General features: G+C 32.5%; 2 protein-coding genes across 3 annotated transcripts in view; one reads left to right on the plus strand and one right to left on the minus strand.

Moving 5' to 3' along the window:
* LOC144835086 (activating signal cointegrator 1 complex subunit 2-like) overlaps nt 1-2,526 on the minus strand; it is a 35,126-nt gene extending 32,600 nt beyond the window's left edge. The window contains exons 1-2 of one of the 2 annotated variants that reach the window (XM_078690118.1): nt 2,361-2,412; nt 2,168-2,233 (exon numbers count right to left, since the gene is read on the minus strand). The gene's annotated coding sequence lies outside the window, so the exon portion shown is untranslated. Of the gene's footprint in view, nt 1-2,167 lie in introns of both variants that reach the window. The other variant, XM_078690116.1, reaches the window with a different exon arrangement.
* A 10,911-nt stretch (nt 2,527-13,437) lies between these two features.
* Nucleotides 13,438-23,774, plus strand: part of LOC144835072 (E3 ubiquitin-protein ligase TRIM37-like) — a 116,850-nt gene continuing 106,513 nt past the window's right edge. The window contains exon 1 of the mRNA XM_078690095.1: nt 13,438-13,615. Within this exon, the coding sequence (XP_078546221.1) occupies nt 13,574-13,615 (42 nt within the window). The 5' untranslated portion in view covers nt 13,438-13,573. The remainder of the gene's footprint in view (nt 13,616-23,774) is intronic.

The following is a 23,774-nucleotide window of genomic DNA, read 5'->3' on the forward strand; positions in this document are numbered from 1 at the left end:
TTCATTGTATCAGTTGTTTTGATTTCTTATTATCAATTATTCACTTAATTCAATATCATTTATTCAGGCTCAAACACAGTAAAATGTAGTACATGGTTTGAAATCCTTTTCGTTTGTTCAAAGTTAAAAATTCACAACAAATTGTGAAAATTATTTATTACAATAATGCATATGTATTTAAATAAATAGAGAGAATACTCCAGGACAGGCATCGGCATCTTTACACATTTCTATTTATTTGTTCCAAATGTTCTGACATAACTTAGGTGTTCTTAAAATTGAGGGCGCCAAACATAACATTTACGAGATCGGAAAGAGGCAGGTAGCCAAAAAAAAAAATGATAGTGTGCTCCCTTGCCTCTAGCACGGTAAGGCTCTCTCACAGCCTTGGGGGTACCACACATCAGATGCTTTGATGTTATTGCCTCATGATGTGTGGTGGAAAGGGGGACGTTTAAATCTGTGAACCCCAAACACAGAAGCTCGCATAGCTTTAACTCTTTTCCACCGACCGGCATGGGGTTTGAACCCACGTTAATCGTGTTCCACGACGCTCTACCAACTGAGCTATCCGGCCCTCTGGTTTATAGCACGGTTAAAACTAGATTCGTTTCCTCAAAATTACGTCATGAATATGCAAATTTATGACGTAACGATTAGAATGACGTAATATGAAGCGCGTATAATACTATACTATTGTAACCTTTCATTACTCGTGTACATTGTGGCATAACGGGTAGTGCTCTAGTAACTATCGTTTGTATTGGATTCTCCCAGCTCTACTAGCTGGGGTTCGAACCTCTACGGATTTTTTTTATAAATAAATATAAAATATTTTTCTTTTATTTTGAAAAAGAGATATTTAGAGAGTCAAGTTAATTTAGGATAATATAATTTAGAAGATTAACAACATCAAAATTCATGTCATTCAAGTCATTGCGGTCAACACGCCACACTGTTAAATTTTTGTGCTAAACATAACATTTACAACATCAAAAATCGGGTGGCGAATTAATTTAGGTTAGGCAGAGGCTGGTCTTGGAAGTTTAATTTCCGGGCAATTCTATTTTTCTAAATTATTAACTCCACCCAACCATGGTGGGCTGGTCCTGTAGACTTATAATTTCGTTTCATATTGTTTTTATTATTTAACCATGTTTCATGGGGGGTAGCCCATCGAGCAAAGCTGATCGACAATACAACACATAATTGGTCAATCACGGCTAGCCTCGTCGGCCCTCGTTGTGCTGCCTATCGCACACACGGTAGAGTCAATTGAGTCCAAAACAAAAGGATGGATGCACTATTGTACGAAAAAACCTGACAAATCTGTTTTGTACGATATGATATTGTGTAAGGTGATATGTACGAAATTGCAAGATTAAAGGGGGATTCTGGGTTTAAAATTGCTTTTAAATATCGTTTATTTATTAAATAAAAAATATTATAACAATATAGACATGTCAGAATGAAGAAGTAATAACGAGAAATTAAAAAAATTAAATTTCATATACATTTTAGGGTAAATTCATGGAAAGTCTGTTTTTCAGTAGCTTAGGGAAGCTCATTAATATTCATGAGATATTCACAAAATCACGTCATCAATGGATTCCAAATTCGCGACGTCATGTACGTTGTGTTTGTCAACTAATTTACATCTCTCTCCCCCTGTCAAACGACGACCACCCGATCATTGTGAAATACGTTTTGTGTAGATTTTCTAAGCTAGGCCTAAAGTGTAATAATAACAGTAGTCTAGTAGCATATATTGATTTGACATTTAATGAAATACACAATTTAGTACAGATTACTGTCGTGGTACGTGAGACCATGCCCGGATTAATTTGGAAGTTCTCTCCCCGGGTATCAAGCGTGCGAGGCTTAGCTCAAATGAATGCAATATCAAGACCAACAGAAAGACAACAAGTTGTTGATTGCCGTTACCATACCATTTATTGTGTACGAATCAACGTTACTCAGAAAATAAAGAGAACGAAGGAAAAAAAGCCCTGCAAATATACAAACAAGCGTTACATAATTTCAATAACAATCAGTTTATAACTTCACTTTACCACTGTATTACCACTATACTTAAACACACTGTGTACAAACTGGTTATCATTAAGAACAATACAATCAATTAAACGTCATTACAAATGATCAATACCTGAATCAACTTGAATGATGTATTTACTAATAAGAACGAAAGATCGTACAGCAATCAACCATTTCTCTATAAATTGAAGTAAAGATTTGAGAACATTATTTGCTTTATTTAAGTTGTATGCATGCAATTTCGTATAATAAATTAACAGGCAATGATCCGTCTATCGTGTAATATAATTCGTTTTACTACTTACAATGGTAACTTCAACAACGGCTTAATAATACAACACGGTAACGAAAATCACATCTTCCTGTGTTTGCAACAAAAGCTTTTCTGACGCGCAGACAGAAAAACCAGGTAGTTAAACAAAACATCACCTATATGCAAATGCGCCAAACACAATGCTCGCAAAACAACTAGCAGCAAGACATATGCAAATACGCAGAACGCACACGAACAACAACTGATCCATGACATTACGGAGTCATAAATTACTATTTTTATACCTCGAATAGTACAGATTGTATTATCGGCTTCATGTACTACTAGGCTAGGCCTAGCCTAAATCATTTTTTTTTCATGGGTGAGAGCCATTCTGACTAGGGATTCCATGCTACGATGGCTACGTTAAACATTGGGGCCCATCATTGGCCCATAAATAACAAAACTCAGTGGATTCCAAACCCATCCTATCAACCAAACTCCTAAACAATCTAAACCTAAAACGTTCTACAAAATCTGCTGTAAATATTGAGGCAAAACAAACAAGGTCCGATCGCCGTCCGCACGTATGGTGTCCCGATCGTCTAAGTAAGCCTAAAATAGGCGGCCCAGTTAAAAATTGAGCTAGCTAGTGTAGTAGACCCTATACGAATTGATACTACCAGGCATAGGGGTCATATGTTGATTTGATTTGAATTTATTTGGAAAATCATCATAAAAAATACATACAAAGTGATAACATAAATTACGGACATTACAAATAATACATTTATAAAAGATTTTCCAGGATAGCCCAAAAAGCTTATCAGCTTATTTCTATTGGGATCCTTTAACAATCTAAAATAAAAAATAAAAACATTACAAAGTATTGCATTAAACACGTAAATATAACAAAAACAATAATATAAAAAACAAGTTAAATTAAAGACTATGATTGACTTATATAGTTATTTGGTAGAACAGAAATGTGATTTAACATTTTTCTTAAAATTAAATTTGTTTTCTATTTGCTGAATGGAATGAGGTAGGTTATTCCATGCCTTTATGCCTGTATAATAAAACGTTTTAGATATTTGACTATCAGATTTAGGAACTGAAAATCCATTGACACTACTTCTAGTCATATAATGGTGGTTAGATGAAACTCTTTTAAACTTTTCAGTTAAATAAGGTACTGATTTTCCATAAAAAATCTTATGAACATGATTAAGTTTGAGTTGGCAAATTCTATCCTCTAGACATAATTGACCGATTTGGTTCAGTTCGTCTTTACCAATATGTGCACGATCATTTTTATTTAGTATAAACCTAGCAACTTTATTTTGACTGGTTTGAAGTCTGTTATTCACGTCTGCTTCGCATTTACACATCTCGGTACATTATAGATCCATATATTGGCCTGGAGATGTGCACGTAGTATGTGCTGGTGCAACGCTCCAGAAGTTGGTGGCAATTTTTCCACACCTTGATTATTTGGCAGTGTTTTGAACCGCTGACACCATTTTAGTTCCAAGAAGACTGCACAGAAACTTCTCGCATCCTGCCTTCCCATTGAAAGATGGCATATTGTCTTCTCCGAGTTTGACTAGAGCTTCTATGACGTGAGGAGGTGACTTCATATACAATCTTAAAAGCTGTTTTTTCCCTGTGACCTGTAACATCACATCCAGTGATAGCATGGAAACCTGGTAGTCCGGCTGCCTTTTCTGGTCAAAGGTGATCGTATATTGGTTGAAGAGTAATTCTTCTTCCTGTTTCAGCTGTGCCTGAGTGTTAAAATTCCAGTATTTTCCCCCAACTGTTGTAGGCGCCTTAGAATTAAAACAAACCAGTCGGTATCTTGCGTGAAGAAGTCGACTTCATTTCCTGGTGTAGATGCTATTTCAATGCCATGAGGGATCATTAGTGTATCTACCTCTTCTTGGGTGTTCACGTGACTGTTACAATAGGATGATTGATATCACCTCAGCCTGTGAATCGCTATCTCATCATCGATGGAATGGCAGTTGTTCAAACTCTTAAGAATGTTCAGACTTTTACCACCTGCAAAGATTTTGTGGAGGTATTTGTAGCCTGCATAGATTCTCTACTTAACAAATACATTTATGTTGGTGGACGTGTTGTCTTTGACAACTATGAGATGACAGTTTCGCTTAAAGACGATATGCAATATCAATCATCTCCTCCATAACATTGTGGAAATTATTGTGGAAGATTCCACACTGATTAAAAACAAAGCAATATTCTTGTCAAGCAACACGACAAAAGATCAACTCACAATTTATCTTGCCGACAAATCAGTACGAAATTGTAAACATCCTATTGTAACAGTCATGCGACAAGATGAACACAAACACACCTAAACATTCCCTAACAACACCTGTGAGCACCCAAAGAAGAGGTAGATATACTAATGATCCCTCATGGTATTGAAGTAGCATCTACACCAGGAAATGAAGTCGACTTATTTGTTTGAATTTTAAGGCGCCTACAACAGTTAGGGGAAAATTCTGGTATTTTAACAGGCACAGCTGAAACAAGAAGAATTGCTCTTTAATCAATATACGATCCCCTTGGACCAGAAAAGGCAGCCAGACTACCAGGTTTCCATGCTATCACTGGATGTACACAGGAAAAAACAGCTTTTAAGATGTATATGAAGTCATCTCCTCACATCATAGAAGCGTTAGTCAAACTCGGAGAAGACAATGTGCCATCTTTCAATGTGAAGGCAGGATGCGAGGAGTTTTTGTGCGGTCTTATTGAAACTAAAAGGGTGTCAGCCAAAGATTCATCAACCCTGAGATGGAAATGGTTCAAAACACTGCCAAATAATCAAGGCCACCAACCTCTGGAGCGTTGCACCAGCACATACTACGTGCACATCTCCAGGCCAATATATATGGAGCCATGTAACTATTGACCCAATAATTCCCGATCCATGCCAAAACTTGGCTGGTTTATAGAGAACGGTAAACTAAGACCAGTATTATACGAGAAGCAAACTGCTCCAGAAGCAGTTGTGGAGCTAATACGGTGTTCATGTTTAAGTACATGTTCCCATAATACATGCACGTGCAAGAAAAGCAATCTACAATATACCGAGATGTGTAAATGCGAAACAGACGAGAATAACTGTCACAATACATGGCCATTGTTGTCTACATCCGATTCGGACAGTGATAGTGATGACGAAAGTGACGACGAATAAGTAAAGTAATTAAACACAAATATTATTATGTTGTTATGTTGGTTCCTTTATAGCCCATGTATTTAATCAAAGTTAAAGAAAAACGAATTTTATTATGTGGCCATTTCAGATAAAAATGGCGGCCATGTTGGATAAAATGGCGACCATTTTGGTTGAAATGTCAGCCATTGTTCTGTTACACAAATGATGTGAAATATTATTTGAACATTTATTGTTACTTATATGACTGAATTTCCATCTCGATAAAACATCTTTTAATGCCATAAACTTACAATATTTAAAAAAAATTTGTAAAAAATGGCGACCAATTTGAAATTGCAGCCAACCCCGCTTGCCTATAAACACAAAATGGAGCAAATACTTTTTGGATTCAGTGATGTCTATTCTACAACATATCTTTATATATATATATATCATATATTAATATTTTAAACAATTTTGTCCAAAATAGCGGCCATTTTGAAATGGCTGCCAATCCCCCTTGTGTATGAAAAAAAAATGGAGCAAATACTTTTTGGATTCAGTGATGTCTATTCTACAACATATCTAATTTTTACCAAATATATGTGAATAAAATTTTAAAAAAATATTTGATTGATATATGTGGCCATTTTAGATAAAATGGTGGCCATGTTGGATAAAATGGCAGCCATTTTGGGCATAATGCCGGCCATTTTGGCTTGTTCAGTTACAAAAATGATGTGAAATATTATTTGAACATTTATTGTTACTTTTATGATTGAATTTCTATCTTGATAACATCTTTTAATGTCATAAACTTACAATATTTGAAACAATTTTGTCCAAAATGGCGGCCATTTTGAAATGGCTGCCAATCCCCCTTGTGTATGAAAAAAAAATGGAGCAAATACTTTTTGGATTCAGTGATGTCTATTCTACAACATATCTAATTTTTAACAAATATATGTGAATAAAAGTTTAAAAAAATATTTGATTGATATATGTGGCCATTTTAGATAAAATGGTGGCCATGTTGAATAAAATGGCAGCCATTTTGGGCATAATGCCGGCCATTTTGGCTTGTTCAGTTACAAAAATGATGTGAAATATTATGTGAACATTTATTGTTACTTTTTTGATTGAATTTCTATCTCGATAACATCTTTTAATGTCATAAACTTACAATATTTTAAACAATTTTGTCCAAAATAGCGGCCATTTTGAAATGGCTGCCAACCCCCCTTGCGTATGAAAAAAAAATGGAGCAAATACCTTTTGGATTCAGTGATGTCTATTCTACAACATATCCAAATTTTATCAAATATAGCAAAAAAAAAATGCAACTTTCCAAAATATCCTAGACTATGATCCAAATAAAATTCTACGATAAATAACACGTTATTATAAGTTAAATTTTCCGACACTCTGTTTGTGGTGTTAATAAATGTAATAATAAATTATAATAGCAGTAAACCTTTTCTGCCTTAATATGTGGTTATATATACTTTGCATGTATAATAAAAGCGCACTCTGATAAAAGTACTTTGACAAATTATCAAAATAAAAACAAATTGTACCAAGAATAAAATTCGGAACTATTTTATGGCCATTGATTCTGTTATAAACTATCCCTTCACTTTAAAATATCTGTATGCTAAAAAATGAAAGCAATACTGGATATGAAACTTTATTACTTTTCTGTTCAGACTTTAAAATAAAAGACGCTAAACAAAAATTGTGCTGTGTGAATTAGTTAGATGATGCGCGCAAAAACTAACGAAAGCATAAAATACCAAACTATATTATTTTGGGTGTTTTTCGTGGTGTATTCATTATTTGATACATATAGATAAAATAAAAAAGTGGACATAGCGGATAAGGTTGTGTAGTTGATACGTGACGTAACAACTCGCGAAACGTGGTCAAATTACTGCTATTTTTGCCGTTTTTTAGTGTTTATCCTTAAGATTCAGGAAAGTGACATAGCCTTATATCGTGATCAATATAAACATCAGTGTGCCAAAGTGTAAGCAAATACCGTTCAGTGATTTTTGAGGAGATACGTAAAATACGCGAAAAATTTAGTAGCATTAATATATAAATCCAAAGGCAAATTACTGAAAAAATGACAATGCTGTGAGTATCAGTGGCTGGACCTCAATAGAGACACAAAAAAAATCAAAACGATAAAGTAAAACAGCCAGAAAAATTAGCAGAGCTTTCGGGCAACACTAGCTCTTCATCAGTGCAAGTAAAGGAATTTGGATAACGTCATAGCATAAGAACTGGCAAGTGCTGTCTTGGTGGACAGGAATAAAAGAAACAACAAAAGGAGTGGGTGGTCAATGGTACATGGTGGGTGGAGACTGAATAAGAGTAGAAAACAAAGAAGGTAGCTTAGTAGAGATATAAACAATTTTGGAATGGAACTAAAAGAACAGCTTAAATGGTGGTTAATATTGAAACTTAAATTTTGGTAGTAAATGGAATACTTTTTCCGATCTGGGAATATGTTCCTAATGTTAAGTCCAAAATCTTTTGTGGTTTTAAGTTGTAATTTCCTACTGTAATATGAGATAAATGACGTTTTTGGTTAGATAATTAATTGATTGTCTTATCCGAAAAATGCGGCCAGTTAATTTCACTCTTAAATTTGGATCTGACTAATATATCACGAAGATTGGGAGGTCTACGAAATGCAATAATGGGTGGTTCCTGAGACGTTCTATGGACTGTAGAATGGGCATATGTTTCTCAAGAGGCAACCTAGGGTTGATAAGTTGTGACCAATGGCACTCTGGTCGAATTTGGCTGACGTGGTTTGTAGGTCAGTGTTTGACATTGAGGAATATCTTTTGCTTTCTTTATAGCAGTTTCGATGTATTCCTTCCTTTCCTGTATTCTGAAAATCTAAATCTGAAGAACAGATACGTCTGATACGTAATGCTTGACTGTACGGTATGTTTTTAGTGGATTTGGTAGCTGTAAATGTGATAGTTGGGTGGACTGAATTAATACAGAAAAGATTCCAAATTATCTTCACCATCAGTCCAGATCATGAAGATGTCGTCAATGTATCTAACCAAACAAGTGGTTTATTAGGACAGAAAATTCGCATAAATAAATTTGCAAAAGATGGCGCCATTTTTGTGCCCATCGCTGTGCCATGAATTTGAAGGTAATGGTCATTTCCAAACATAAATTGTTGTTGGTTAAAATCAACAAGACCAGTTCTCGCAAATGAGCTTTAGTAGGCGTTTTGCCTGGAATGTGTTTGTAATTTAAAATACATGCGTCGGCTCCTTCTTTCGTGAGGGATATTAGTATACAACGATGAAACATCTAATATATAAATCTAGCATTAATATATAGATATAGATAGATATAGATAATAATTTGGAGAGGGTGGTGATGTATATATGTAGTCTGCCAGTTTGGTTTAACACAAGTAGGTCAATTTATGAGCCCTTAGTTTAACACAAATTTAACATAAATTTATGGACCCTTGGAGAATAAACTTGCAATACTGTAAATACCTATTAACCATTTTTGGTCGTCATTTGAATCGAAAAATTCTTACTGTGAGTGTGCGTACTGTTAGATATAATATAAAACTAGAGGGTACTCCTCCGCCTACTGTAAAATTCCCCTACATAAAATGTCCCCGGAAAATATATATTTATTTATTTATTTTTTGTTTTTTTTAATTAGTTTTTTTTTTTTTTTTTTTTTTTTTAACCATATTTAATGAGGGTGATCCATCCAGCTATTGCTGATCATTAGGGACCCTCAGAGGTTCACAAGACAAACATATACACAAGATGCTCTACATAAACAAAGTCTTATTACAAGTCTTTGGGAGTGGAGTAATTTGGTCCTTAGAAAAAATCCTGACATGTGACGGGACTTGAACCCAGGACCCTTGGAGTGGTAGCCAAGCATCATAACCACCAAGCCACAACTCCACTCCAGTTCTAAGTGTAAATAGGCTAACTCCACACTATAAAGTTATGGATGAGAGTTTGGTGTAATGATTATGTATCCAGCCTCTCACAGTTGAGATCGCTGGTTCAAGTCCCGCTGTGAGGTTTTTTTTTTTTAATTATTATTTTTTTATTTCTTTTTTTGTTATGTTTTTTGTGGACCTTGATCTTTGACCCTGACCCTTCAAAATTTAACCTCAATTATATGATGAGTCATTGATCATTGTGGCTAAGTTTGGTGAGATTTTGTGACTTGGAGTTTTGTTAGTTGTGACCTTGACCTATGACCTTTTCCCCTCAAATTCGAACTCGTCCGAGCTTTTGAGGCATAGATCATTGTGGCCAAAATTGGTGAGGATAAAAACTGTGGCCTCCAGGCTGTTCACACACACACACACACACAAATACAGGGGTGAAAACATAACCTCCTTGGCGGAGGTAATAAACTTTAATACTGTGGTTGTGGATAGGCTCTACTGTTAGATATATAAACACATAATATACAAATTTATTACTGGCAGTTGCTTCTCAACATTTGTATTAATTAATAATTATAAAAAATATAAACGTCGTAGTGGTGTATCGTTTCATACTTTACTATTTTAATCGACTATAAAAGGGACAGTTTTAACAAAGTATTAAATCGCAAATTTTTTACTGTATTTAGTGGTATATTATTTATAGGCTTATAAAACATGAAACAATATTTCGTTACTGAGTGGATAAAGAATATTTATTTAACAATACCTCGTTGTACCCGGCCCATCCTCTAACCCTTAAATACAAAACACAAATTTGGTAGTCCAAATCAAAGATTTGGACTCATTTTATGACAAGTTTCTCCTTTGGAAGAGGCCCAATTTCCAGGGTGCTAATTTTAGTTGACTACATAAATCATCGTGTCTATTTATTCGTTTCTGAAAACGACAATTTATTTGTATTATAATCCTGCGGTACGTACATTTAAAATCGCCAGTTTTTTTACGCTGAAATTACATTCATTTTGTGTTGACAAAATTCATTTTGTGTTGACAAAATTCATTTTGTGTTGACAAAATTCATTTTGTGTTGACAAAATTCATTTTGTATCGACAAAATGAATTTTGTGTGCTGAGCCTACTCAAGCGTGAGACAGAACGTTTTAACATGCAAATTAGAAGGCGGAATTTTTAATGGTTCTTTTTAAGTGGTCAACTCGTACCCAAAATCAATCAATCAATATCAATCAATAATAATTTATTTCTCAAATAAAAACAAAATACAGTTAACATTTTCTAAAATAATAAATAAAAAATGAGAAAATGGGTACCCCACTGGAAGCTAAGCTTTAAAATGTGGGGTCCGGGCAACATATTTAAGTAAGGTAAGTAACATGATAATGAACAAAAAAGACATTTAACTTAAACGAATGCAGTTATAATTTAACTTAAGACAGATATATTATTAACTTAAACAATAATAGTAGAAATAAAGTATTCATGTAATTTGGACTTAAAACAGGATATAAAATTAATAATTTTGAGTTCTTCTGGTAGAGTATCCCATATTTTGGGTCCTTGAAAATTAATATCATGCTTGCCAACCTCCGTATTTAAACAATCATAATCAAAATCTAATTTATTTCTGGTATTATAATTATGAACTGAACTTAAAGTTTGAAAATAAGTATAACAAATCCTGGGCAGTTGATTATGTTTGAATTTAAACATAAATAAGGCAACATTTGTTGTAAGTAAGTCGTAAATATTGAGTGTATTAGATAAAACAAAAAGAGGAGCTGAATGGTGGAGGTAATGTACATTACAAACTGATCTTAAAGCCCTTTTTTGCAAAATATAAATACGGTTTAAATTAATTTTTGAAGTAAAAAAAGTGATTTATAAATTAATAGTAAAACGGAGGAAGGCAAGGCATGTTTAAGTTTATTAAGGACACCTACCACTCTTGATAGTTTTAATGAAATTCAATTAATATGAGAAGTAAAAGATAAGTATACATCAATAAAAATGCCAAGAAATGTTGTTGCTTTAGTTCTTTCAATTTCGCTGATGCCGTAATATAATTTAGGAATGTTAAGGGAATTGGTTTATTTACTGAACGAAAATAAATAAATTTGGTCTTTTTAATATTTAACGAAAGCTTATTAGATTTTAACCAGTTTGCAATTTTAGTAAGTTCACGATTCATTAAATTAATAGCTTGGTAAATGTCCTTATGATTAATAAATAAACTATCATCTGCAAACATAACAATTTCAGCACAGTCACTTAAATAATTTAAATCCTTAATAAATAACAGAAATAAAAGCAAGGTGCTATGCAAAATAATTCGGGTTGGATTAGTAATAACAGGCTGAAATGAATGACTAAAAATATTATCAATGTGATCCTGGACATATTGATCTGTACTAAGAAGGTTGATGTTAAAATCACCAGCTAAGTATGCCATTTTTTTTTTTTTAATTTGGAATGCTTAAAAGATTGATGTCGGTAGAATCCTTAATCCAAGTTTCAGTTAGGGCAAGTAGAGTAAAACTATGATTTAAGGACTGAATAAAGTTACAAAATTTATCAAACTTATTATTTAAACTTCTACAATTAAGGTTTAATATTGAAAAGTTAGATGACGTTTCTGAACCATATATGGTATTAAACAAATCTATATCATAATAACTTGAGCAATGAAAATAACTCGTACCTATTCCCAATTTGGCTAACTCGTACCTCAACCAACTCGTACCCACACCAACTCGTACATACCTAATTTTTAAGCCTACATTTTAACGGTAACGTGCACTGTATTTTCTTTATGATTTAAGCCGTTGGCCGCTTCTACATGTTATATTAGTAAGAAAACGTACACAGTAATCAGTTTTAATAATACTCTAGTATTTCAAATGAACTACCTTCTGATTAATAATGGAATGATCCAAATGACCTACCAACCAATCATTTAATAATAATAATAATTTATTGGAAACTTCACTTTTACAACAGTGGCACACTTTGATGATAAAGGTGCGTCCAAGTAATAACATATAAGAATAAATAAAATTATTAACTAAGAAATGAATCAAAATAATGTAAAAATATTAGAATGTAGTGTGAAATACAAAACATAACTCTTACAAAAAAAACCAAATTTAATATATAAATAAATAAAAATAAATAAATAAAACAAACTTAAAAAAAATCAAAGTAAATAAAAATGTTTAGATACACACAAAATAAATAGGCTAATAAGATTAATTTCATGGTATGAATCAAAATAAAGAGTATAACGGTGTACGTAATACTCAACACTAAGTCATAATAATAAAACTTTAAAAAATAAAGATACTTCAAAACGTATCAACATTAACTAAACAGAAATCAAAATGACACACAAAAGTTGAAAAGCAATTCATAACACAACAGCATTGACATTATTAGTTTTGGTTCATTTTTTATATACATATAATATTCAATTGACGTTTTACATTTACCGTCTTCAACCCAATGAGAGAGAGCTAGATCTTTCATAATTATTTTTGTATTGGAAGCCCAGTTGGCATCAAAGTTATTATTACCATTTCGAATATCAGAAAAAATATCATGTGTACCACAATTATCAATGATAATTTGAACACATAATGGGATGACCTGAGTTTTCTAGTTCCATCTGGAACTTGGAAACTCAGATATTGATATCTGAGTTTTCTAGATCTAGAAAAGTCAGATATCTGAGTTTTCTAGATCTAGTCTAGATCTAGAAAACTCAGATATATCTGAGATCTGAGTTTTCTAGATCTGAGTTTTCTAGACACTAAAGATAGTCTCCTTTCATGAATATGGGCCATTATTAACACACTAAATTAATAAATGGGACACCCCTATTCCCCCATCTTTTTATAATGGTATAGTCCATACAAGTCGAGGAAACAACATAAATAATCCGATCCGATCGTCATGTTATTATATATATCACTACACAATCTGTAGGCTTCTTGGCCAGGCTTGGCGCACCAAGTTAGTAGCTCCGATAAACGAATTGCTGTTTACCAACCGATATTTCTTTTAACTCGGATAACAAGAAAGCAACTCGGAGTCAATGTCGTCTTCAAATCGAGTTGTTGAAGAAAAAACAGTGGAGGTAAGGCCACATCATATAAAAAAATAAAAAATGGTTATTAGACGATCGGGACCACGGAATCTCCCGTGCGCAAGACGATCGGGCCCAAAAAAGGGACGATTCGACCCTGAGACGATTCGGCCCTGGGACGATTCGGGCCGGGACGATTCGGCACACTTAAATTTATCGGCTTTGATATGCATTTTATAAGCATAAAATAAGCTTTTCCCCCAAAACTTTATTTTCAGAGAGACTATCTAGGCCTATGGGTTAGTACTAACCTGGTCCTAGGCATAATTGTATTGGCCTAGCCTAGTAGGCTCTACTACAGTACTAGAGGCTAGGGATAAAGATGCAATAAAGCAAACAATTTGAAAACATTGTCGAAAATGATGCGAACGATGTAAACAAGTTTTCGAAGTAATAAATTGAATATAAAATTACATTTTTTTAGTAATTTATTTTATTTAGCCTATATATTAATTATTATTATTAATTAGGCCTAGCTAGGCCTAGGGTAGATGTACCAATTTGCAGTTAGGTAAAGGTCAAATCATTAATACGTTAAATGTGCTATAGTTGCAAGTGAATACAACAATTGTCAGTTATTAATAATGTATATCCTTTATTAAAATACATAAAAAAAATAAACAATGGCCACTTAATTAATAATCGTTAAATACTAAGGATGGCTGATGTACCAAACAGCGGTAACTGTGCACCAGTTTGCGGTACCCAATTTGCGGTAATGCTTTTAATTGATACGCTGCTCGAGTTTGGTCATGTGACTGAGAATGTTCAACTTTTAAATGTAAACATGATTGTAGTGTTTAAAAAAATAAATAAAATGCAAACAACAGTTAATATTTAATATTAATTCTTGTTTATTATGTTTAAAATGAATTGAAAATATGTTTACATTTACATATTTAATGTGACAATAAAGAAAAAATATTAACTAGACATGGAACTCGTCACTTGAGGACGAGTTTGGTTATCCGCCCGCAACAAAACGTATCTTGCGCATTCAAGTACTTTTCAGTTATGACTTTTCCAAAAAGTATCCTATTCAAAATTAAAACTACCCTTTCGGTGTAATAACCAAATAAATCCTTTTATTTAATTGTTATCGCCTGATGGGATTTGAACCCGGTACCTCTGATACCAAAGGCGGTTGCACTACACATCGAGCCATATGAGCACCTGCTGAAGAAAATCCGAAGAAAGATTACTCGTTCACTCGGTATGTCGTGAACCCCTCGATGCAAGTTGATTATTACATACCGAACTAAATCATAATTTTTACTATAATAAAATCTTCACAAATTTTAAACAGTGACATATTATGAAAGTGCATACTTTCAAGTTTTATATATTACAATATGAAGAAAAAAGATAAACGTTATGTTTATTGTTTTGCTTTTTGAAAATGTTATTGTTGGTTTGATTGTAAAAATTTCAAAAATTATATTTAATATGCAAATAATGTAGCCACCAAACACGTTTTAACATTCAACACTATAATAAATCACATCTACGATTCATACACTGCAAGAAAAAAAAAAAAAAAAATGGGGGTAACCTTGCATTCTGATGAACTGTATCGTTTTTAAAAGTAGACATATTTTGCAACATTTTCACAATTTTTTAACATTTTACGTGCGCAACCAGTCATGTTTAACATGCTCGTAGAACGTCATTTCAAGTTGAATAGTGAATAAAATAACGTAAAATTGTTAACCGAAGATTGAAAAACACAAATCGTCCAAAAGAAATGCTCATACGTGTTCCCTGCGCAGTGCGCGCGTAAAAATGTGCGCACCTGGTGGCAATTTTTAGAACCCTTAAAATGACCTGAAACGTGCTCTAATTTAATCAGAAATTGATTGAAGCATTTTAAAATTTCAAACGCTGTTTATGCGCACACTTTCTAATGTTACATGCAATTTTTAATCTATAGAAAGTTAGCGCATGATATAAATTAAACTTTTGCTAAGTTTCAATTAAACATCTTATTTGGTTTTTGACCTAGATGTTAAATACGCGAAATTCATAAAAACGCGCGAAAGTCACGTTGCGCAATTGCAAACGTCGTGAAAACCTTCGCTGCACAACTTAACGTGAATGGCGATATGTTGTGAAAGTTACGAAACGTTATGTTTGCAAGTTTTAGAGATACGCGTGACACAAAATATTACAGAAAGAAAGAAGAATAAGAACTAGAATTTAATTCGTCACTTTGACGAATTATAGGTGATCATTTTTATCATTTTAATGAAATTAACATTTTTTTAAACATGCACGTACGTTTTATCATTTTAATGAAATTAACATTTTTTTAAACATGCACGTACGTTAACATACGATCGTAAAAAGCTGATGTACGCCATCCTATGACATGATGCATATACACTTATAGTGCTGAGTTGTACCTATTATGTGTCATATACAATATATACTGTATATCTATATACAGTGTAGCATAGGTAAAATTACGGGACCCACATCATGTTCAAATTTGTTGGTATGATGGAATTATCAAAATAAACTCGAAGATGACAATTTCGAAAGATAATGAATTGAGCAAATAAATATAAGGAATGGAAGAGAATTTGATACGTAGAAGCGCAATGCGCGCTCATTGAAATTTGTATAACTTCGACTAAAGAAATCTAAAAACTACGTTTTAACTTCAACTGGCCATATGATAACATCACAACATCCGATAGGCTTAATTTTTATATGAATTCATATCTACATTTCAACAGCTTTCATAATAAGTTATAATCTTCAAGGTCACCTTTAATTCTGAAGAGCTATTAGATATTCAAATGTATGGTGTCGCTAAAATTACACGACCTAGGTTATTCAAGTTTTTACGCGTGATGACGTCATCAAAATTAAAATGTTTACAACCCATGAGAAAGATAATCAATTGAGCAAGCACATTCTAAAATTTTTGCGAAAATCGGGCTCAAATAACGGAGATGCGCTCTATTGAATGTGATAACCCACACAAAAAGATAAAAATTACTAATTTTTAAATTCAAGTGGCCATTTGATGACGTCATACCATTTTGTACGTCTAATGTGTACATGAATATGTATCTACAACCCAATGGCTTCCCGAATAAGTTAAAAAAATTAGGGGTCACCTGCCATTCTGAAGATTTATATTCATTTTAAAAAGGCCTTATTTTTCACCATTTTCAGCACTTTGATGCAATTAATTTGCGCATTTTGTCATTTTTAACCTGCTCGTATAGCGTTATTTTAAGTTGGAACTGACTCAAATTTGGTGAATGTACTAAGGCTGGTGAGTAGAATGCGATTTGTATAAAAAAATTGCATTTTTTACGCTTTGTAAGTATCGCGCGGGCAAAATATTTTTTTGCGCAGTAATTTTTTGAAACACGCAAATGGCCTAATTCATGCTCTAAATTAATCAAAACTTAATTTTGAGCTTTTTAAATTTTTAACGCGCGATTTCACGCGCATGACCCTACGTGTGCGCGTGTTTTTATTTGTTAATATTTTTACCCTTGACCTAAAGTTTACGTGTAGTGAATTTCATTAATATGTGATAATGAATTATGGAGATATGATTGATAATGTGATTTCACAAAATGGCGTCTAAATTACGTCACGGATGAGTGATCACGCTGAAAAGCCTATTAGGACTAAGTTAAAGTATTTGAAAGACATTCAGAAATTTTGGTAATCATTGACATTAAACTTTTTGAGATATTTGTTACACAAAATCTGTACAGAAAGAAATTGCGAGGAAACATTTTTTGTTTTACAAAAACAATTTCTCACTAGAATTTAATTCGTCACTTCGACGAATTACAGGTGATCATTTTTATAAATTTATTGACATTAATATTTTTTAAACATGCACGTATGTTAACATACAATCGGAAAATGTTGATGTATGCCATCCTATTATACGCTTATAGTGCTTAGTTGTGCCTATTATATGCCATATACATTATGTACAGTATATACTGTATATCTATATACAGTGTAGCATTGGTGAAATTACGGACACACATCATGTTCTAAGTTTTTGGCACTGATGTCATTATCAAAATAAACTTGTGGATACCAATATCGAAAGATAATGAATTGAGCAATAAAATATAACAATTGGAAGACAATTTGGCACGTAGAAGTGCGGTGCGCGCTCTTTAAAATGTGTATAACTTTGACGAAAGAGATGAAAAAAATACTTTTTAACTTCAACTGGCCATATGATAACTTCATAACATTCGATAGGCTTAATTTTTATATGCATTCATATCTACATTTCACCAGCTATCATAATAAGTTATAAACATCAAGGTCAACTTTAATTCAGAAGAACTGTAAGGTATTCAACTATACGTTGTAGGTGAAATTACGTAACCACCGTTATTCAAATTTTAAGACGTGATGACGTCATCAAAATGAAAATATTGGCAACTCATGAGTAACATAATTGGTTGAGGTAGAATATATTAAAAATTTAAAAAAAATCGAGCACAGATAAGCGACTTGCGCTCTGTTGAATATGGTGGTCTATGACAAAGTGGGAAAAAACCCTGTTTTAAAAATTCATGTGGCCAAATGATGACGTCATACCATTTTGTACGTCTAATGTGTATATACATTTATATCTACAACTCATTAACTTCCATAATAAGTTAAAAAAAATGGGGGTCATCTTCCATTCTGAAGAGTTATATTCATTTTAAAAAGGCCTTATTTTTTACCATTTTTAGCACTTTGGTACAATTAATGTGCGCATTTTGTAATTTTTAACGTGCTCATAATAGCGTTATTTTAAGTCGGAATGGACTCAAATATGGTGAATGTATTAAGGAAGATGAGTAGAATGCAATTTGTACAAAACAATTTTATTTTTTACGCTTCCTATGTACGCACGCGCAAAAACGTGTTTTTGTGCAGTAATTTTTTTAAACACGCAAATGGCCTAATTCATGCTCTAAATTGATCAAAACTTAATTTTGAGCGTTTTAAATTTTTAACGCGCGATTTCATGCGCATGACCCTACGTGCGCGTGTGTTTTTATTTGCTAATATTTTTACCCTTGACCTGAAGTTTACGTTTAGTGAATTTCATTAATATGTGATAATGAATTATGGAGATATGATTGATAATGTGATTTCGCAAAATGGCGTATAAATGACGTCACGCATGAGTGATCACGCTGAAAAGCTTATTATGGCTAAGTTAAAGTATTTAAAAGACATTGTGAAATTTTGGTAATCATTGACATTAAACTTTTTGAGATATTTGTTACACAAAAAGTGTACAGAAAGAATAAAAAGAAAAAAAATAAATAAAGATTTTATACAATAACAATAGGTGATCATTTTATTCTAAATGATCACCTAACTAGAATTTAATTCGTCACTTTGACGAATTATAGGTGATCATTTTTATCATTTTACTGAAATTAATTTTTTTTAAACATGCACGTACGTTAACATACGATCGGAAAATGTTGATGTATGCTATCCTATTATATGCTTATAGTGCTGAGTTGTGCCTATATGCCATATACAATATGTACAGTATATACTGTATATCTATATACAGTGTAGCATAGGTGAAATTACGGGACACACATGTTCTAATTTTTTGGCATGATGACGTTATCAAACTAAACTTTAAGATGACAATTTCGAAAGATAATTAATTGAGCAAAAAAATATAAGATTTGGAAAAAAAATTTGGCACGTAGAAGCGCTGTGCGCGCTCTTTGAATTGTGTATAACTTTGACGAAAAATATGAAAAAACTACTTTTTCACTTCAACTGGCCATATGTTAACGTCACAACATCCGATAGGCTTAATTTTTATATGAATTAATATCTACATTTCATCAGCTTTCATAATAAATTATAATCATCAAGGTAACCTTCAATTCTGAAGAGCTGTAAGATATTCAAATTTACTGCGAAGGTGAAATTACACGGCCTACGTTATTCAAGTTTTTACGCGTGATGACGTCATTAAAATGAAGATAGTGTCAACTCATGATAAAGATAATTAATTAAGCAAGCACATACTGAAAGTTGTGCGAAATTCGAGCACACATAACCAAGATGCGCTCTGTTGAATGTGATAATCTACACAAAAAGATAACAAATCCTAATTTTTAAATTCAAGTGGCCATTTGATGACGTCAAAACATTTTGTACGTAAAATGTGTACATGAATTCATATCTACAACTCAATGGCTTCCAGAATAAGTTAAAAAAATCGGGGGTCATCTTGCATTCTGAAGAATTATTTTCATTTAAAAAAAGACCTATTTTTCACCATTTTCAGAACTTTTGTAAAATTAATGTGCGCATTTTGTCATTTTTAACGTGCTCGTATAGCGTTATTTTAAGTCGGAACTGACTCAAATTTGGTGAATGTACTAAGGATGGTGAGTAGAATGAGATTTGTAAAAAAAATTCATATTTTTTACGCTTTTTAAGTATCGCGCGCGCAAAAACGCATTTTTGCGCAGTAATTTTTTGAAACACGCAAATGGCCTAATTCATGCTCTAAATTGATCAAAACTTAATTTTGAGCGTTTTAAATTTTTAACGCGCGATATTACGCGCATGAACCTATTTGCGCGTGCGTTTTTATTTGCTAATATTTTTACCCTTGATCTGAAGTTTACGTGTAGTGAATTTCATTAATATGTGATAATGAATTATGGAGATATGATTGATAATGTGATTTCGCAAAATGGCGTATAAATGTCGTCACGGATGAGTGATCACGCTGGAAAGCTTATTAGGATTAAGTTATATTATTTGAAAGATATTCTGAAATTTTTGTAATCATTGACATTAAACTTTTTGAGATAATTGTTACACAAAATAGTGTACAGAAACAATAAAAAGAAAAAAAAAAAGAAAAATAATAATAAAGATTTTATACAATAACAATAGGTGATCATTTTATTCTAAATGATCACCTAACTAGAATTTAATTCGTCACTTTGACGAATTATAGGTGATCATTTTACCGAAATAATTTTTTTGCACGTACGTTAACATACGATCAGAAAATGTTGATGTATGCCATCCTATTATACGCTTTAGTGCTGAGTTGTGCCTATTATATGCCATATACAATATGTACAGTATATAATGTATCTATATACAGTGTAGAAATTACGGGACACACATCATGTTCTAATTTTTTGGTATGATGGAATTATCAAAATAAACTCGAAGATGACAATTTCGAAAGATAATGAATTGAGCAAATAAATATAAGAATTGGAAGAGAATTTGGCACGTAGAAGCGCTGTGCGCGCTCTTTGAAATTTGTATAACTTTGACGAAAAAGATGAAAAAACTACTTTTTAACTTCAACTGGCCATATGTTAACGTCACAACATCCGATAGGCTTAATTTTTATATGAATTCATATCTACATTTTATCAGCTTTCACAATAAATTATAATTATCAAGGTAACCTTTAATTCTGAAGAGCTGTAAGATATTCAAATTTACGGCGAAGGTGAAATTACACGACCTACGTTATTCAAGTTTTTCCGCGTGATGACGTCATCAAAATAAAAATAGTGGCAGGTCATGAGAAAGTCAATTAATAGAGAAATCACATACTAAAATTTGAGAGAAAATCAGGCACAAATTATTAGAGACGCGTTCTATTGAATGTGATAAAATATGACAAAAGAGAAAAAAAACTTAATTTTAAATTCAAGTGGCCATTTGATGACGTCACAACATTTTGTACGTCAAATGTGTACATGAATTCATATCTACAACTCAATGGCTTCCCGAATAAGTTTAAAAAAATGGGGGTCATCTTGCATTCTGAAGAGTTATTTTCATTTTAAAAATGCCTTATTTTTCACCATTTTCAGCACTTTGATGCAATTAATTTGCGCATTTTGTCATTTTTAACGTGCTCGTATAGCGTTATCTTAAGTCGGAATGGACTCAAAATCGGTGAATGTACTAAGAATTGTGAGTAGATTGTGATTTATACATCAAATTTTATTTTTTACGCTTTCTAAGAATCGCGTGCGCAAAAACGTGTTTTTGCGCAGTAATTTTTTGAAACGCGCAAATGGCCTAATTCATGCTCTAAATTGATCAACATTTAATTTTGAGCGTTCTAAATTTTTAACACGCGATTTCACGTGCATGACCTTGAAACGCGCAACTTTTTATTTGCTAATATTTTTACCCTTGACCTGAAGTTTACGTGTAGTGAATTTCATTAATATGTGATAATGAATTATGGAGATATATTTGATAATGTGATTTCACAAAATGGCGTATAAATGACGTCACGGATGAGTGATCACGCTGGAAAGCTTATTAGGATTAAGTTATATCATTTGAAAGATATTCTGAAATTTTGGTAATCATTGACATTAAACTTTTTGAGATATCTGTTACACAAAATAGTGTACAGAAACAATAAAAAGAAAAATAAAGATTTGATACAATAACAATAGGTGATCATTTTATTCTAAATGATCACCTAACTAGAATTTAATTCGTCACTTTGACGAATTATAGGTGATCATTTTTATCATTTTAATGAAATTAACATTTTTTAAACATGCACGTACGTTAACATACGATCGTAAAAAGCTGATGTACGCCATCCTATGACATGATGCATATACACTTATAGTGCTGAGTTGTACCTATTATGTGTCATAATACAATATGTACAGTATATACCGTATATCTATATACAGTGTAGCATAGGTGAAATTACGGGACCCACATCATGTTCTAATTTTTTGGTATGATGGAATTATCAAAATAAACTCGAAGATGACAATTTCGAAAGATAATGAATTGAGCAAATAAATATAAGGATTGGAAGAGAATTTGACACGTAGAAGCGCAATGCACGCTCTTTGAAATTTGTATAACTTTGACTAAAGAAATTTATAAACTACTTTTTAACTTCAACTGGCCATATGATAACATCACATCATCCGATAGGCTTAATTTGTATATGAATTCATATCTACATTTCATCAGCTTTCATAATAAGTTATAATCTTCAAAGTCACCTTTAATTCTGAAGAGCTGTAAGATATTCAAATGTATGTTGTAGCTGAAATTACATGACCTAGGTTATTCAAGTTTTTACGCGTGATGACAGCATCAAATTGAAAATGTTGACAACTCATGAGAAAGATAATTAATTGAGCAAGCACATACTAAAATTTGTGCGAAAATCGGGTCCAAATAACGGAGATGCGCTCTATTGAATGTGAAAACCCACACAAAAAGATAAAAATTACTAATTTTTTAATTCAAGTGGCCATTTGATGACGTCATACCATTTTGTACGTCTAATGTGTATATACATTTATATCTACAACTTATTGGCTTCCATATTAGGTTAAAAAAATTGGGGGTCATCTTCCATTCTGAAGAGTTATATTCATTTTAAAAAGGCCATACTTTTTACCATTTTTAGCACTTTTGTACAATTATTGTGCGCATTTTGTCATTTTTAACGTGCTCGTATAGCGTTATTTTAAGTCGGAATGGACTCAAATTTGGTGAATGTACTAAGGAAGATGAGTAGAATGCAATTTGTACAAAAAATGGTATTTTTTTACGCTTTCTATGTATGCACGCGCAAAAACGTGTTTTTGCGCAGTAATTTTTTAAAACACGCAAATGGCCTAATTCATGCTCTAAATTGATCAAAACTTAATTTGGAGCATTTTAATTTTTTAATGCGCAATTTTACGCGCATGACCTTGAAACGCGCAAGTTTTTATTTGCTAATATTTTTACCCTTGACCTGAAGTTTACATGTAGTGAATTTCATTGATATGTAATAAAGAGTTTTGGAGATATGATTGATAGAGTGATTTCACAAAATCGCGTATTAATGACGTCACGGTTGAGTGATCACACTGAAAAGCTTATTATGGCTAAGTTAAAGTATTTAAAAGACATTGTCAAAAATTTGTGATCATTGACATTTAACTTTTTGAGATAATTGTTACACAAATTTGTACAGAGAGAAATAAATAATAAGAAGGAGAAGAATAAAGATTTCATACAATAACAATAGGTGATCATTTTATTCTAAATGATCACCTAAATAAAGATTTTGTACAATAACAATAGGTGATCATTTTATTCTAAATGA

This window comes from Antedon bifida, chromosome 2 (assembly GCF_963402885.1).
Source record: "Antedon bifida chromosome 2, ecAntBifi1.1, whole genome shotgun sequence".
NCBI classification, from domain to species: Eukaryota; Metazoa; Echinodermata; class Crinoidea; order Comatulida; family Antedonidae; genus Antedon; species Antedon bifida.